The sequence below is a fragment of the Panulirus ornatus genome, chromosome 47, assembly GCF_036320965.1.
Source record: "Panulirus ornatus isolate Po-2019 chromosome 47, ASM3632096v1, whole genome shotgun sequence".
In the NCBI taxonomy this organism is placed as follows: domain Eukaryota; kingdom Metazoa; phylum Arthropoda; class Malacostraca; order Decapoda; family Palinuridae; genus Panulirus; species Panulirus ornatus.
In genome coordinates this window covers 7422785-7440405 of record NC_092270.1, presented here as the reverse complement: position 1 = coordinate 7440405, position 17621 = coordinate 7422785, and the positions used below count along the sequence as shown (strand labels likewise).

Below are 17621 nucleotides of genomic sequence, written 5' to 3'. Positions count from 1 at the left end.
TTCATCATCCATCCTTAACTCCTGCTCTTCATTCCCACAATTTCACTCAGTTCAACAGATTTCCATATATATATACAAAGACTGCTGGAGCTAGGGTACATAATGACTATGCAATGGAGCCTATAAATGAGAAATGACTATTCAATTGCTTGTAATTAAATACACTTCATCACAAATACCTGAACAATGGGGTATCCATGTGTTATTTTTCATCAAGCTTATGATAACTCATAACTAACATTTTACTGAGCCTAATGGCAAACATGGATATTGTGAAACGAGTGTGCACTTTCAAATAACAAGTACTATCCAGAGAGCAGGATTTGAAGTACTGTCATTTGTGTGGGAGCTGGGGATGTTAACCATTATGCATGGAGCCCAAAATAAGAAATGACTATTCAATTAATTGTAACAAAATCCCCCTCATTTCACATACATAAGTGAACAGATACAGAAAGTTAAGAAGTTGTGTGATTGTTGAAAATCTTCAAAAGATGGAGCTCCACGAGTGTAAAACTCCCTCCCATAAAGTACAAATAGGTAATTTTAGTACACTACCCTCCATGTCTGTTAATAGAATCCATTTCCCTACATGTCTTGGAACACAGTACATTACTATATACATTTTCAAGACATTTAAGCACAACCCAAACAAGCATTCCTAAAATTCTTGTCAGAAATATTAAGTGCCCCTTTTACTTGTTAACAACCTTCTTCCTACACAAACTAGACAGTTATTTCTCCGTTATCTACTTATATACTATCTATTTTTTAGATCAGTAATGACTGTATAATGACATTAAGATTTCTTATTCAACAAAAAACTGAAATTCCAATGTTATGTACAGGCTTCCCATGATGTCACCCTGATTCTTTGAGTACTGCAAAGATGCATGGGGTTCAAATTTTCTTTCTTATGGCATTACCCATTAGCAGTCCCATGCATAACTCTCACTATCAACAAGGAACCTTGTATGGTTCCTAACCCCCACCATCAAACAGTACAATAACTTCACCATTATGAAGAGCCCTTGTAAGGACCCTCAGCCTCTCCTTCAGATGGGATGATCAGAGAACCATGAACAAGGCCCCTTGTATAAACTTTATCTCTCATCTCCTGACAAGATGATCATGGGACCATAAACAAGAGGCCTTCTATGGATTTTATCCCTCACCTGCAAACAGAATGATTTTGGACTCTTCGACATATCCAGTATCATCCAGAAGAACAAGTAAATTGTAAACTTCCCTCCTGTTGGTCAGGTCTGTTATTACATTGCAGGTACCTTTGCCCTCCTCTGTCTCTGGGCAGGGCAGTACCTCAAGTATGCTGCCATCATCTACACTAGCCAAGACAACTTCTAGTACTAAAGCACTAGATATCCCGGTTATTTCCAAGGTCTTCAAGTCTTGGAGCAACAGCTCCGGGTCTTCAGTCATCTCTGTAGAACAAAGACAATTACAACACTGAAGCTACCTCTAGTGTCTTCCAGCCTGAATGCAATAAATCTAATTCTCTCATGCCTGGAGGAGGCAATTCATTACTTTCAGTGGCTTTTAACATTACAACCAATTTGTTTAACTTCATAGAATAAAGTGGTCTCCATAAAATCTAATATGAAAATGGACCCATTCTTACCTCTGGTTTTGGAGTTTTGAAATAATATTCCTCTTTCACACTTGTATGGCAATGGTTATTTGAAAAAATGCTTGTAACTTTTAGCACTGGTTAGTTCTAAGGAAACTAGACAGTTTGCTCTCATGCCCAGTAGAGTAAAAAGCATTATTGTAACTATCATTTGATCATATCAAGAAATTTGGATTTGTTTTAACATCAAGAGGATCATAGGCTGATATAAGTCTCTGATCCTGAACACCAAGTGAAATTCATAATATTGGAAAAATGAAGTGGCCTACTGATTACATCCTTTCTAGAAAACTTTTCATTGTAGAGAACAGAATCAACATCATTATCTCACAACAATTCATTTTGGAAAACTTAATCAGTTACTTTCTGCAATGAAGATGCATTGTTGCTCCATTTCATAAGAATGTCATTTCCAGGCCCTATATCAAGGCGAGACTCATCATCCTCAGACATGTGCTGAGATAACATCAAAATCGCAGAGGTTGAGTAGGCAACAAATAGCACCGCCCCCATTCTCAAGTAATTATTACTTGTTGGTAAGATTCATAATATTATTTCCACAATGAATTGGGTACTGTACAGTGAGTACTGAACTTTTTTAAGGTGTTCTAGAGACAAAAGAAATGCCAGTCAACTCTTGCTGTCTACTGTAGGTGTCTCTAGGACCTAAATCTCCTTGGTGGCTGGCTACACTGTTAACCTACATTTAGGCATCATGTTATCCTTAACAATGAAAGGGAATCTTAAAGTGAAACTAAAAATACTGTAATCACTGTTACATAACTTTTCACTAAACTTACAAAAGCAAATTGGATCTATTTTAATGGATATTACTACAAATATAATAGATAAATAAATATAAGTAGATCTTGCTGGACCGTGGATAATCTGATTTAGAAAAACAAGTTGTTTCATGTGAGCCTCCTCCCTCGATCTACTGCTGTGGTACATTATCAGAGCAACTTTTGCTGTCACACTTTCCATGGCAGTATTCTCTTGACATGCTACATAATGCTCCTTCCCTACTGGCTGGTGTGCTGGAGAGCATGGGAGGTTGGGAGGGGCTTTATGCTTTACTCCCATGCTTCAATCACTGACCAGAAACTTGGGATGCTATTTCTGTTCACCAACAGATAACCTGATCATGGACCATCAGGTTTCTTAATCTCTATGCTTATCATGTACTTACCCTGGTATTGGCTGATAACATCATCACACTGCAGAAAAGAAGAATTATCTGTGGCGGTGACATTTATGCAGCGCTGGACCTCTGAGGGCAATGGTTGGTCATCTTGCTGGGGGAAGTAGCATGGGCTATCCTCCTTGAAACACACTACCTCAGATGTTACATACACACTCTCCAGTGTGCCAGTGTGGACACGTAAGTATGACGGCTGTTCACCAATCCATGCTACCCTTGTACCCAAATCTGTGGTAGACAAGACTCATTACTCACCTGACATGTATGCATACTAATAAATATACAGCAAAAGTATGACCTATTATTGTTGGTTGTTGAATGGGTACCTAACACAAGGTTGCATATATAATTTTCCAAAAGGAGGATCAGAGAAGGGGCCACGTGAGGTTATGAGAATAAAAAGATGTTTTGGAAGGAGGTAAATTAAGTGCATAAGACATAGGAACAAATGGGAACTTCAATGAAGGGGGCTAATGGGAAGGTGATAACAAGCAGTGGTGATGTGAGAAGGAGATGGAGTGAGTATTTTGAAGGTTTGTTGAATGTGTTTGATGATAGAGTGCCAGATATAGGGTGTTTTGGTCGAGGTGGTGTGCAAAGTGAGAGGGTTAGGGAAAATGATTTGGTAAACAGAGAAGAGGTAGCAAAAGCTTTGCGGAAGATGAAAGCCGGCAAGGCAGCGGGTTTGGATGGTATTGCAGTGGAATTTATTAAAAAAGTGGGTGACTGTATTGTTGACTGGTTGGTAAGGTTATTTAATGTATGTATGATTCATGGTGAGGTGCCTGAGGATTGGCGGAATGCTTGCATAGTGCCATTGTACAATGGCAAAGGGCATAAGAGTGAGTGCTCAAATTACAGAGGTATAAGTTTGTTGAGTATTCCTGGTAAATTATATGGGAGGGTATTGATTGAGAGGGTGAAGGCATGTACAGAGCATCAGATTGGGGAAGAGCAGTGTGGTTTCACAAGTGGTAGAGGATGTGTGGATCAGGTGTTTGCTTTGAAGAATGTATGTGAGAAATACTTAGGAAAACAAATGGATTTGTATGTAGCATTTATGGATCTGGAGAAGGCATATGATAGAATTGATAGAGATGCTCTGTGGAAGGTATCAAGAATATATGGTGTGGGAGGCAAGTTATTAGAAGCAGTGAAAAGTTTTTATTGAGGATGCAAGGCATGTGTACATGTGGGAAGAGAGGAAAGTTATTGGTTCTTAGTGAATGTAGGTTTGCAGCAGGGGTGTGTGATGTCTCCATGGTTGTTTAATTTGTTTATGGATGGGGTTGTTAGGGAGGTGAATGCAAGAGTTTTGGAAAGAGGGGCAAGTATGCAGTCTGTTGTGGATGAGAGAGCTTGGGAAGCGAGTCAGCTGTTCGCTGATGATACAGCGCTGGTGGCTGATTCATGTGAGAAACTGCAGAAGCTAGTGACTGAGTTTGGTAAAGTGTGTGAAAGAAGAAAGTTAAGAGTAAATGTGAATAAGAGTAAGGTTATTAGGTACAGTAGGGTTGAGGGTCAAGTAAATTGGGAGGTAAGTTTGAATGGAGAAAAACTGGAGGAAGTAAAGTGTTTTAGATATCTGGGAATGGATTTGGCAGCGGATGGAACCATAGAAGCGGAAGTGAATCATAGGGTGGTGGAGGGGGTGAAAATTCTGGGAGCGTTGAAGAATGTGTGGAAGTCGAGAACATTATCTCAGAAAGCAAAAATGGGTATGTTTGAAGGAATAGTGGTTCCAACAATGTTGTATGGTTGCGAGGCTTGGGCTATGGGTAGAGTTGTGCACAGGAGGGTGGATGTGCTGGAAATGAGATGTTTGAGGACAATATGTGGTGTGAGGTGGTTTGATTAAGTAATAATAGGGTAAGAGAGATGTGTGGTAATAAAAAGAGTGTGGTTGAGAGAGGAAAAGAGGGCGTTTTGAAATGGTTTGGTCACATAGAGAGAATGGGTGAGGAAAGATTGACCAAGAGGATATATGTGTCAGAGGTGGAGGGAACGAGAAGTGGGAGACCAAATTGGAGGTGGAAAGATGGAGTGAAAAAGATTTGAGTGATCGGGGACTGAACATGCACGAGGGTGAAAGGCGTGCAAGGAACTTCCCATGGTCTACCCTAGACGCTTCACATGCCCTGATTCAATCCATTGACAGCACGTTGACCCCGGTATACCACATTGATCCCTCAAAGGCCCAGTTCTCTGTTCTTAACGCTACCTCGCTAACGCGGGAAATGGCGAATAGTTTGAAAGAAAGAAAAAGAAATTATCCCTGGGGATAGAGGATTAAGATTACTTCCCACATACTCCCTGCGTGTCATCGATGGCGACTCTCAGGGGAGGGAGCAGGGGGCTGGAAATCCTCCCCTCTCGTTTTTTTTTTTTTAATTTTCCAAAAGAAGGAACAGAGGGGGGGCCAGGTGAGGATATTCCACAAAGGCCCAGTCCTCTATTCTTAACGCTATCTCGCTAACGCGGGAAATGGCGAATAGTTTAAATGAAAGAAAAAGAAATATATATATGGTCCTCACTCGGTCACATATAAACTCTGGCAAAGCTTTCTGCTATTCTTCATGTGAAACATTTCAACACCGTTCTGATTCTCACACGGTCTTTTAATTTCTTCATGATCGGTCTTCCCTTACGTATAACTGACAACATCTAAAACACAACATTGTCCTCAAACAACTCACTTTCCAGACATCATCCTCCTGCGATTCACTATCCATACAACCTGCAAACATACACATGTTGGAACACATCTTCAAACAAACATTTAGGGTATTCGGAATAAGGTATCGTATTCACTACAGTTTTAGGCTCCAATAAATTGTAAGCCGAATGACCAACCTGATGAATCAATTTCGCTATCATGGTTTCCATGCGCTGACCATCCAACCAGATATCTAAATAAAATCTGGACTTCTCATGTTTGAAGTCAAACATTACTCCAACAATTGTACTTGAGCTCAACCTATGTCCTATAACCTGTTTATTCACATTTATCTTAATTTCTTCACAGATGTTACTAAATCAGTCAAAAAAGTTCTGAGTTTTTTCAAAATAATAGCACCAGAGATGTTTCGGAAAAAAAGATCATTTCAGAGTACTACAAAAGCTTCTGAATGCCTTTTCCAAGGACAATGTGCATTTACCCCCAGACATACCATTCATAAACAAATGAACACCAATGGGAAGATGCATGACAAAATCAGCCGGCCGCTAAACACTACATCATGGGAAACCAATGACTTCTCCTTCCCTACACTCACATCCTTACATCCTCGAAACTTTCACTGCCTAACAACTTTGCCCCACGCATATATCTTATACCTCAAAGGCCATCTCTATCATCTTAATAGCCTACTCCTAATCCTAAATGCACATTAAAAAAGAATAAGAAATTTCTCCATAGAATTAAGCATAACCTTCCACACATTACTCCCTTCTGAACCGCATGCACTTCCAAGGGATGCAGGGGCTGGTACATGCCTCCCCTCTCTTTTTTTTTAATTTTCCAAGTATATATATATATATATATATATAATATATATATATATATATATATATATATATATATATATATATATATATATATATATATATATATATATATATATATATATGTATCCCTGGGGATAGGGGAGCAAGAATACTTCCCACGTATTCCCTGCGTGACATAGAAGGCGACTAAAAGGGGAGGGAGCGGGGGGCTGGAAATCCTCCCCTCTCGTTTTTTTTTTTTTTAATTTTCCAAAAGAAGGAACAGAGAATTGGGCCAGGTGAGGGTAGTCCCTCAAAGGCCCAGTCCTCTGTTCTTAACGCTACCTCGCAAATGCGGGAAATGGCGAATAGTTTGAAAAAAAAAAGTTTGAAATATATATATATATATATATATATATATATATATATATATATGTGTTTGATGATAGAGTGGCAGATATAGGGTGTTTTGGTCGAGGTGGTGTGCAAAGTGAGAGGGTTAGGGAAAATGATTTGGTAAACAGAGAAGAGGTAGTGAAAGCTTTGCAGAAGATGAAAGCCGGCAAGGCAGCAGGTTTGGATGGTATTGCAGTGGAATTTATTAAAAAAGGGGGTGACTGTATTGTTGACTGGTTGGTAAGGTTATTTAATGTATGTATGACTCATGGTGAGGTGCCTGAGGATTGGCGGAATGCGTGCATAGTGCCATTGTATAAAGGCAAAGGGGATAAGAGTGAGTGCTCAAATTACAGAGGTATAAGTTTGTTGAGTATTCCTGGTAAATTATATGGGAGGGTATTGATTGAGAGGGTGAAGGCATGTACAGAGCATCAGATTGGGGAAGAGCAGTGTGGTTTCACAAGTGGTAGAGGATGTGTGGATCAGGTGTTTGCTTTGAAGAATGTATGTGAGAAATACTTAGAAAAGCAAATGGATTTGTATGTAGCATTTATGGATCTGGAGAAGGCATATTATAGAGTTGATAGAGATGCTCTGTGGAAGGTATTAAGAATATATGGCGTGGGAGGAAAGTTGTTAGAAGCAGTGAAAAGTTTTTATCGAGGATGTAAGGCATGTGTACGTGTAGGAAGAGAGGAAAGTGATTGGTTCTCAGTGAATGTAGGTTTGCGGCAGGGGTGTGTGATGTCTCCATGGTTGTTTAATTTGTTTATGGATGGGGTTGTTAGGGAGGTAAATGCAAGAGTTTTGGAAAGAGGGGCAAGTATGAAGTCTGTTGGGGATGAGAGAGCTTGGGAAGTGAGTCAGTTGTTGTTCGCTGATGATACAGCGCTGGTGGCTGATTCATGTGAGAAACTGCAGAAGCTGGTGACTGAGTTTGGTAAAGTGTGTGGAAGAAGAAAGTTAAGAGTAAATGTGAATAAGAACAAGGTTATTAGGTACAGTAGGGTTGAGGGTCAAGTCAATTGGGAGGTGAGTTTGAATGGAGAAAAACTGGAGGAAGTGAAGTGTTTTAGATATCTGGGAGTGGATCTGGCAGCGGATGGAACCATGGAAGCAGAAGTGGATCATAGGGTGGGGGAGGGGGCGAAAATTCTGGGGGCCTTGAAGAATGTGTGGAAGTCGAGAACATTATCTCGGAAAGCAAAAATGGGTATGTTTGAAGGAATAGTGGTTCCAACAATGTTGTATGGTTGCGAGGCGTGGGCTATGGATAGAGTTGTGCGCAGGAGGATGGATGTGCTGGAAATGAGATGTTTGAGGACAATGTGTGGTGTGAGGTGGTTTGATCGAGTAAGTAACGTAAGGGTAAGAGAGATGTGTGGAAATAAAAAGAGCGTGGTTGAGAGAGCAGAAGAGGGTGTTTTGAAGTGGTTTGGGCACATGGAGAGGATGAGTGAGGAAAGATTGACCAAGAGGATATATGTGTCGGAGGTGGAGGGAGCAAGGAGAAGAGGGAGACCAAATTGGAGGTGGAAAGATGGAGTGAAAAAGATTTTGTGTGATCGGGGCCTGAACATGCAGGAGGGTGAAAGGAGGGCAAGGAATAGAGTGAATTGGAGCGATGTGGTATACCGGGGTTGACGTGCTGTCAGTGGATTGAATCAAGGCATGTGAAGCGTCTGGGGTAAACCATGGAAAGCTGTGTAGGTATGTATATTTGCGTGTGTGGACGTATGTATATACATGTGTATGGGGGTGGGTTGGGCCATTTCTTTCGTCTGTTTCCTTGCGCTACCTCGCAAACGCGGGAGACAGCGACAAAGTATAAAAAAAAAAAATATATATATATATATATATATATATATTTTATTCATTTATTATACTTTGTCGCTATCTCCTGCGTTAGCGAGGTAGCTCAAGGAAACAGACGAAAGAATGGGCTAACCCACCCACATACACATGTATGACATGTATAATATTCATACAGCAGGAATGAGGATGCTGACTAGGCTTTGGAACCCAAAATAGAGACGACTTTATATTTACTGGTATTGTAACTAATTATCTTTCATCTCACATGCACGAACAATTAGGTGTACTATGACATTCTCAAAATCTTGTTGCTAATATTTTACAAAACTGTCAAATGTAGAGGTATATGAACATAAAATATAGTGCAATGAATGCACACATCCACAGAAAAATGGGATCTCCATTGTTCATTTTCTATCAGACTCGTGGATATCAGTATCTAATATTCTACTGAGCATACTGTGAAATGTGGAGGTATGTAAACATAAATAATAAGCAATCAACATGCACTTCCAGAGAACATACAGCACCATCCTGGAAGCATTATTTGAACCACTGCCATAGATGTAGAAGCTGGAGATGTTAATTTCTTAGCTGAGAAAACCATACTAGAAAAATCAAACTAGGATATGTAACCCAAAACAAATAGGCTATAGAACCCAAAATTGAGAAATTAGGTTGTGGAACCCAAAATAGAGAAATTAGGCTGTGGAACCCAAAATATAGAAATGACAATTCTATCACTTGTAATAGAATCAAATTTGTCTCCAGGAAACCCACAAAAGATAAATGACACCGATTACTTGAAATCAAATACAATTCATCTCGCATACTTGAGCAAAGGGGTCTCCATGGATCAATTCCTAGAAGGCTTACAGTAACTATAGCTCATATTTTACAGAACTTACTGTCAAGTGCAGAGGTTTCTGAACACAAATCTAGTGCACTAAATATGCACTTCCACAAAACACACTCCACACATCAGGAAGGTTACACAGTAGCTGATCAGAGAAGTACTGCAAATGTCATATCACTATAAAACTCGAAGACTTGCAAATCAAGCTTCTCAATAGGATAATCAACTTGGCTGTCAAAGACAAGGAACAGAAGTACAACTGTATGCAATCAACAATAACACACACCTTAATATTTGAAATATGAGTCCAATAAGAGTAACCGCCTGTAAAACCTATCGAAGATACAACAGGATTTTGACCTGTATAGAGCCGTACTATATATATTCCAACAAAGGGAAGTATTAAACCCTCAAAGTATGTATATTTTTAAATGAATGTTAACTGCCAAAGGTAATTTTACCAGACATCATACCATACATGAAAATGGGAAGAACACAAGGTTTATTAACCTTGCACACAATGGTTCAATCCTTGGGTACAATGGTGCTAAGAAAGACTTAGCCAGCATATCCAACAGCCATCCTCAAGGTTTATAGCTATTATCTATGTTCTTAGTCAAAGTGTTCTTACCATTTATTTCAACTGTTTTGCTAAACACAGCCAGTACGGAATCAACAGAATCCCTAGCAGTAAGAATTAGCAGCTCAGCACTGACAACATTTCCTTCAAACAGAATTTCATTCTGCTCAACTGGACTTTCATAGTTGTCGGGCATGGTATACACAATAGTGTTTGGGATATTGGCGATGGAAGAGATGAATGCAAGGTTCCAAGAGACGACATCTTGAATAATATCATGCTCAGCCAGGACGACCTTGATGTAGTGATTCCTTCCACTTGGGTCCTCCTCACGCAGCACCTCCCTGAGCTCCAACACCTCCAGTTGTAGTGGAAGTTCTGTGAAAAAAAAAGACATTGTGAGGGTTGTTGTGGAAGTTCTGCGAAAAAAAGGACATTGTGAGGGTTGTTGTGGAAATTCTGTGGAAAAAATAGACATTGTGAGGGATGTTGTGGAAGTTCTGTGAGAGAAAAAAAAAGACATTGTGAAGTGAGGTGGTTCATACTGCACACATTGTCTCAGACAAAAGTCTTTTATACTATCCCACACAGAAATCTGATGGCAAAGGTAGGCATCCAGAATGGAGTCAGATGAGGGATACATAATGGAATGACAAGTATCAATTAGGAATGAACAGATAACATGTTTTGGGACAGCCTTCTTTGGTTCAGGGTAATAAGTGAGACCCCTCACAATTTAAAGGTGGGGCCGTCGCTATGCAAGATTTTTGTAAATGGTTGGCCAGATAGGGTTGAAATCATACCTAATTATGTTTCCTGATAATGCCAAAGTAATGAAAGATTTGATAAAAGGATCTGAAAAATACCGCAATAAGATTTAGACTAAATGCAGCAGTGGTCAAACTACAGGTAGTACTATAAAGACACTGATATCATGCCAAACTTATACAAAAAAAAAATCATATGAGAAGGATCTTGAGGGATGCAAACTAATTAATTCAGTAATAAAATTTTCTACAGGTATATATATATATATATATATATATATATATATATATATATATATATATATATATATATATGGTCTGTAAGAAGGCCAAGAAGATATACACAAAGTTCATTTAACCCAAACTGGAATATGCCATAACAGTCTGGTCTCCTCTATCAAGCAGTCACACGGAACATCTAAAAGAATACATCAAGAACGATACCAGAAGAGAGTGTAATGAATTAAGAAGAGACAAGACCTCAATCTGCACACTTTCAGAGAATGATGGATAGTGATAAAAGTATACACATTGCTGCTAAGAGGACATGATGATGCCAACCTTGAATAGTTCTTGGAAGACAAGAATAGAAAGAACAAACTGAGAGAGAGAGAGAGAGAGAGAGAGAGAGAGAGAGACAGAGAGGAGGTTTTCAGAACAAATGGAAGCTTCTTGTGGTTAGGGCACACTCACTTTGGTGTTCAAGGGAGGCTTGCGAAGGTAGCACGTCGGGCGGCAGGAAAAGCAGCAGCATCTGCACCCACACGAGTATCCTACATTGTACAATCATGGCCGAACTCGGATCACTTTCCTTCGTATAACTCGGGAACCTTTCGACCTGAAACTATAGAACTGCTCACATTGAATCTACTAGTGTGTGCATATTATATATATATATATATATATATATATATATATATATATATATATATATATATATATATATATATTATTATTATTATTATTCATTATTTTGCTTTGTCGCTGTCTCCCGCGTTTGCGAGGTAGCGCAAGGAAACAGACGAAAGAAATGGCCTAACCCACCCCCATACACGTGTATATACATACACGTCCACACACGCAAATATACATACCTATACATCTCAATGTACACATATATATACACACAGACATATACATATATACACATGCACACAATTCACAGTCTGCCTTTATTCATTCCTATCTCCACCCCGCCACACATGGAATAACAACACCCTCCCCCCTCGTGTACGAGGTAGCGCTAGGAAAAGGCAACAGAGGCCCCATTCGTTCACACTCAGTCTCTAGCTGTCATGCAATAATACCCAAAACCACAGCTCCCTTTCCACATCCAGGCCCCACAGAACTTTGCATGGTTTACCCAAGACGCTTCACATGCCCTGATTCAATCCATTGACAGCACGTCGACCCCGGTATACCACATCGATCCAATTCACTCTATTCCTTGCCCGTCTTTCACCCTCCTGCATGTTCAGGCCTTGACCACTCAAAATCTTTTTCACTCCATCTTTCCACCTCCAATTTGGTCTCCCACTTCTCCTCGTTCCCTCCACCTCTGACACATATATCCTCTTGGTCAATCTTTCCTCACTCATTCTCTCCATGTGCCCAAACCATTTCAAAACACCCTCTTCTGCTCTCTCAACCACGCTCTCCTTATTTCCACACATCTCTCGTACCCTAACATTACTTACTCGATCAAACCACCTCACACAACATATTGTCCTCAAACATCTCATCTCCAGCACATCCATCCTCCTGCGCACTACTCTATCCATAGCCCACGCCTCGCAACCATACAACATTGTTGGAACCACTATTCCTTCAAACATACCCATTTTTGCTTTCCGAGATAATGTTCTCGACTTCCACACATTCTTCAAGGCTCCCAGGATTTTCGCCCCCCTCCCCCACCCTATGATTCACTTCCGCTTCCATGGTTCCATCCGCTGCCAGATCCACTCCCAGATATCTAAAACACTTTACTTCCTCCAGTTATTCTCCATTCAAACTTACCTCCCAACTGACTTGACCCTCAACCCTACTGTACCTAATAACCTTGCTCTTATTCACATTTACTCTTCACTTTCTTCTTACACACACTTTACCAAACTCAGTCACCAGCTTCTGCAGTTCCTCCCATGAATCAGCCACCAGTGCCGTATCATCAGCGAACAACAACTGACTCACTTCCCAAGCTCTCTCATCCCCAACTGACTGCATACTTGCCCCTCTTTCCAAAACTCTTGCATTCACCTCCCTAACAACCCCATCCATAAACAAATTAAACAACCATGGAGACATCACACACCCCTGCCGCAAACCTACATTCACCGAGAACCAGTCACTTTCCTCTCTTCCTACACGTACACATGCCTTACATCCTCGACAAAAACTTTTCACTGCTTCTAACAACTTACCTCCCACACCATATATTCTTAGTACCTTCCACAGAGCATCTCTATCAACTCTATCATATGCCTTCTCCAGAGCCATAAATGCTACATACAAATCCATTTGCTTTTCTAAGTATTTCTCACATACATTCTTCAAAGCAAACACCTGATCCACACATCCTCTACCACTTCTGAAACCACACTGCTCTTCCCCAATCTGATGCTCTGTACATGCCTTCACCCTCTCAATCAATACCCTCCCATATAATTTACCAGGAATACTCAACAAACTTATACCTCTGTAATTTGAGCACTCACTGTTATCCCCTTTGCCTTTATACAATGGCACTATGCACGCATTCCGCCAACCCTCAGGCACCTCACCATGAATCATACATACATTAAATAACCTTACCAACCAGTCAACAATACAGTCACCCCCTTTTTTAATAAATTCCACTGCAATACCATCCAAACCTGCTGCTTAGCCGCCTTTCACCTTCCGCAAAGCTTTTACTACCTCTTCTCTGTTTACCAAATCATTTTCCCTAGCCCTCTCACTTTGCACACCACCTCGACCAAAACACCCTATATCTGCCACTCTATCATCAAACACATTCAACAAACCTTCAAAATATTCACTCCATCTCCTTCTCACATCACCACTACATGTTTTATATATATATATATATATATATATATATATATATATATATATATATATATATATATATATATATATATATATATATATATATATATATATATTGCGTGTCGTAGAAGGCGACTAAAAGGGAAGGGAGCGGGGGGCTGGAAATCCTCCCGTTTTTTTTTTTTTTAATTTTCCAAAAGAAGGAACAGAGAAGGGGGCCAGGAGAGGATGTTCCCTCAAAGGTCCAGTCCTCTGTTCTTAACGCTACCTTGCTAACGCGGGAAATGGCGAATAGTATAATATATATATATATATATATATATATATATATATATATATATATATATATATATATATATATATTGGAAAGGATCACAATTTTGCGCGTGATCAAGATATTCCTACAACTCCACGGGGAAAATGAAACACGAAAAGTTCCCAAGTGCACTTTTGTGTAATAATCACATCATCAGGGGAGACACAAGAGAGAAATTTAACAGTCAGTTGATATACATGGAAGAGACTCATAGGAATATATAAATATATATATATATATATATATATATATATATATATATATTCCCACACCCCAAATTTGTCTTGAAAGATTGTCTTGAGAAAATGAATTCGTTAATAGTAATTATGATGTTGCTGGTATTATATTACCGATTATCATGGTCAGGATTTAATAGCAGCAACATTAGAATTATTTTTTTTTAAACAAGGGATTCTAGGTTTCATTGGGCATAAATGATATGTGTGTGTATATATATATATATATATATATATATATATATATATATATATATATATATATATATATATACTACCAGATTTTATCTCGGACACGAAAATGAACTAATATTGTGGCCAGCACAACAATGAAATATTTAAGAAACATGAAAATAGGATTCAGGGTATCGTCGTACTTGTAGAGTACCCATTCATCAATATGTAAGAAATGGTAATTCATCAAACACGTAAAAAAAAGAAAATACATATATATATATATATATAAATAGCGACAAAGAAAAAAAATATATATATCAACTAGACCATCAAGTTGGCATTATCTTTACATACAAGTCCACACAGTAGACATTCTTAATTAGTCCATTTCAAAGTTAGTGTAGAGCTGAGACGTCTAAGGATGTCAAAACCATAAAGACTAGATATTAGTTGATAAAAGCGTACTATCGTGCGATGGGTGTCATCCACAGACAACCCTCTCATAGATAAGGAAATTCCTTCCATATATATCAGTCATTCCTTATCAACGGCTGTATACAATACAACCTCAGGTGCTGCCTTTTTTTTTTCTTTTTTTGTCTGTGGTGGGGGAAAAAAAAACGATTGGCATCCCACCGCGAAGATATGGTCACAAGTATTTGGTTACACAATTACATACGGAGCCATTAATCAAAAACCTGAAAGGCGATGATCAATCCTGGAAAGCCGTATTAGAATTAACGCTGGAGGAGATTGGATCTATAACCAAGAGCATTTGAAAAGGAAATTATTGACGAACTTGTAAATTGGGGAAAAAAAATATCCCTTACTAGACCACAGACCTGGGGGTTTCCAACCTTTTTGTTCCTCTGTAAACAAACCTTAGGTATTCTCATAGGTCCCTATGTACCCCTCTAAAAATGAAGTATCAAAGACTGATAGAATTATATCGATTTTATATCATTCCATTACGAAATATGTGACGCCCCGGGGCAGCGTCCTGTTACCAACTCTTAATAACCATACAGTAGACATTTCTCTCGTCAGTGGAAAACATGGCCATAGAGAAACAGAGATTTTTTTTTATCATGAGTGAAGACCTGGTCCAGTAAATTACTGTGACTAAGCCGTGGTCGCGACCCACCCTCCCTACAGCCCAGACCTGGCCCCAGGTGATGCCTATTACGACACGAAGACCCATCTGTGCTGGTGTTGCTTTGAGAAGTTTAAGCTTTCAGGGGAAACTGGAGTTTGCTTTAAATCAGACTGGCATAACGTACTTGAGGAGGGACAAATGGAGGCAATGCATTGTAGTCATTGGAGATGAGAATGGGAAACGAAATACATCCTTTTCTTTATTTTTCTTTCAAAATCTTTTCAGTTCATGATTTGTGTAAAAAATCTTTTTGCCTTCGAGTACTTACGGAATCATTAAGTTCTACCAGTGCCACAGCATCTACAACGCTTCACTATACATTAACCTGCTTCTGCTCCAGCGAAAAGAATGAAACATTGATGGCGATTATATAAAACTGGATGAAACCTTCGAGTGGGTGTTCATGTTGGGCTGTCGGGGGGGTGGTATGAGAGAGAGAGAGAGAGAGAGAGAGAGAGTGGTGGAAACACGTGGAACAACCACTACAATGGTTTAGCGATTATGATACATAGGAAGATAAAGTCCAGGAGCAATGATGGACTTTGGGGGTGTTGGTGGTTGGTGTACGTTTACAGTGGGAAAGGAGACGTCTGTTGCGTCAGGCTGAGAAACATAACATGGTCTTGGCCCAAGTAGCCTCGACGCTGGTGGTAAATGGGCGTCGGAGGTAAGCCATCCATGCTGGTGGAGGATGAACGGCGGCTCATTATCTGAGTGGAAAGCTTCATCAGGTCATCATCTATCTACAACGCCATCTACTGGACCTACCTACCTACCACTGCCGAACATGGCGTATGGATCTCACGATGGGGTAATAATACCGCAGGTGCAGCCGTAGGTTGGCACTCAGCCAATGAGAGAGAGAGAGAGAGAGAGAGAGAGAGAGAGAGAGAGAGAGAGAGAGAGAGAGAGAGAGAGAGAGAGAAGGGGGGGGTTTGCTGGGATACCTCGTAACCGGGCCCGGGAGGGAGGGAGGGAGGGGGGGTATCCAAAAAGGGGGGCTACCCGAGAATTTTCCACCCGTCTCTCATCTTCTATACCCTTTTTAAGCCATACTGCTCATGGCTTAATAAAAAAAAAAAAAAACCCACGATGGTTAATGGAAAAGTGGAAGGTAGTAAACCGAAAGAAACTCTGTACACCCCTCGCCCCTCTTCTCAGAGGCCCTGGTTGGCCCACCAAACTCATTTCTCTATTACCAGCGGGTCACGTGCAGTCCACTCGCTGGGTCCTGCCTGCCTGCCAGCCAGCTACCAAGCCATGGCGTCCTCAGTAGTACAGTCAGTCGCCACGCACAACCCTCTTTCATATCTGGTATAACCTGAGCGCACCGTAACCAGTCTTCACCGCTTCTAATTTACAGTTAATACTGAAGTACACACTTCCCGTTAATATATCTGGCAGTAGGAATGTTGTGTCAATATGCACCATGACACATCACGACAGAATATCAAAAAAATTAACCCTTAAATCCCATCCCTCCCCTAAAAAAAAAGGGAATTACTTAAAAGAACAGAAATACTGTACCTTTTTGAAGCTCCTGTCCAGTTGTCACTATCAAAGAAACGTTGGTAGAGAGAAATCAACAACTGAGTATTGTTTCAACCACCGATGTCCGTTATTTCGAACAAGCGCTACGCTTACCTCCGCTACTAACCATGGACTGGACTGGACTGGACTAGACTTTGCGAGACTCCCTAACCTATATGTCGACCTCGCGTATCACTTTATCACAATGATAATGATTCACTGTTGCCACACCGATTTCATCGTAAAATGTCGCCCAATCTACCCTAAAATGTCGTTCAATAGACGCTAAATTCGAAATGTTGTCATCAAAGTTGATAGAAAATAATAATTATACTATCATCTAAGTCATCAACTACTAATTATAGAACTGCCAGACCAAAATTGAGACTGAAATGTATTTTGA

General features: G+C 39.9%; 1 protein-coding gene across 5 annotated transcripts in view; it reads right to left on the bottom strand.

Annotated features, from left to right (window-relative positions):
• LOC139763496 (uncharacterized) overlaps nucleotides 1–17374 on the bottom strand; it is a 51061-nt gene extending 33687 nt beyond the window's left edge. For 3 of the 5 annotated variants that reach the window (XM_071689610.1, XM_071689614.1, XM_071689615.1), the window contains exons 1-5: nucleotides 17216–17374; nucleotides 11446–11604; nucleotides 10037–10363; nucleotides 2838–3077; nucleotides 1176–1442 (exon numbers count right to left, since the gene is read on the bottom strand). In XM_071689610.1, coding sequence (XP_071545711.1) covers nucleotides 1176–1442; nucleotides 2838–3077; nucleotides 10037–10363; nucleotides 11446–11542 — 931 coding nt within the window. In that variant the 5' untranslated portion in view covers nucleotides 11543–11604; nucleotides 17216–17374. The remainder of the gene's footprint in view (nucleotides 1–1175; nucleotides 1443–2837; nucleotides 3078–10036; nucleotides 10364–11445; nucleotides 11605–17215) is intronic. The other 2 variants (XM_071689611.1, XM_071689613.1) reach the window with 2 other exon arrangements.
• Nucleotides 17375–17621: the final 247 nt, after the last annotated feature.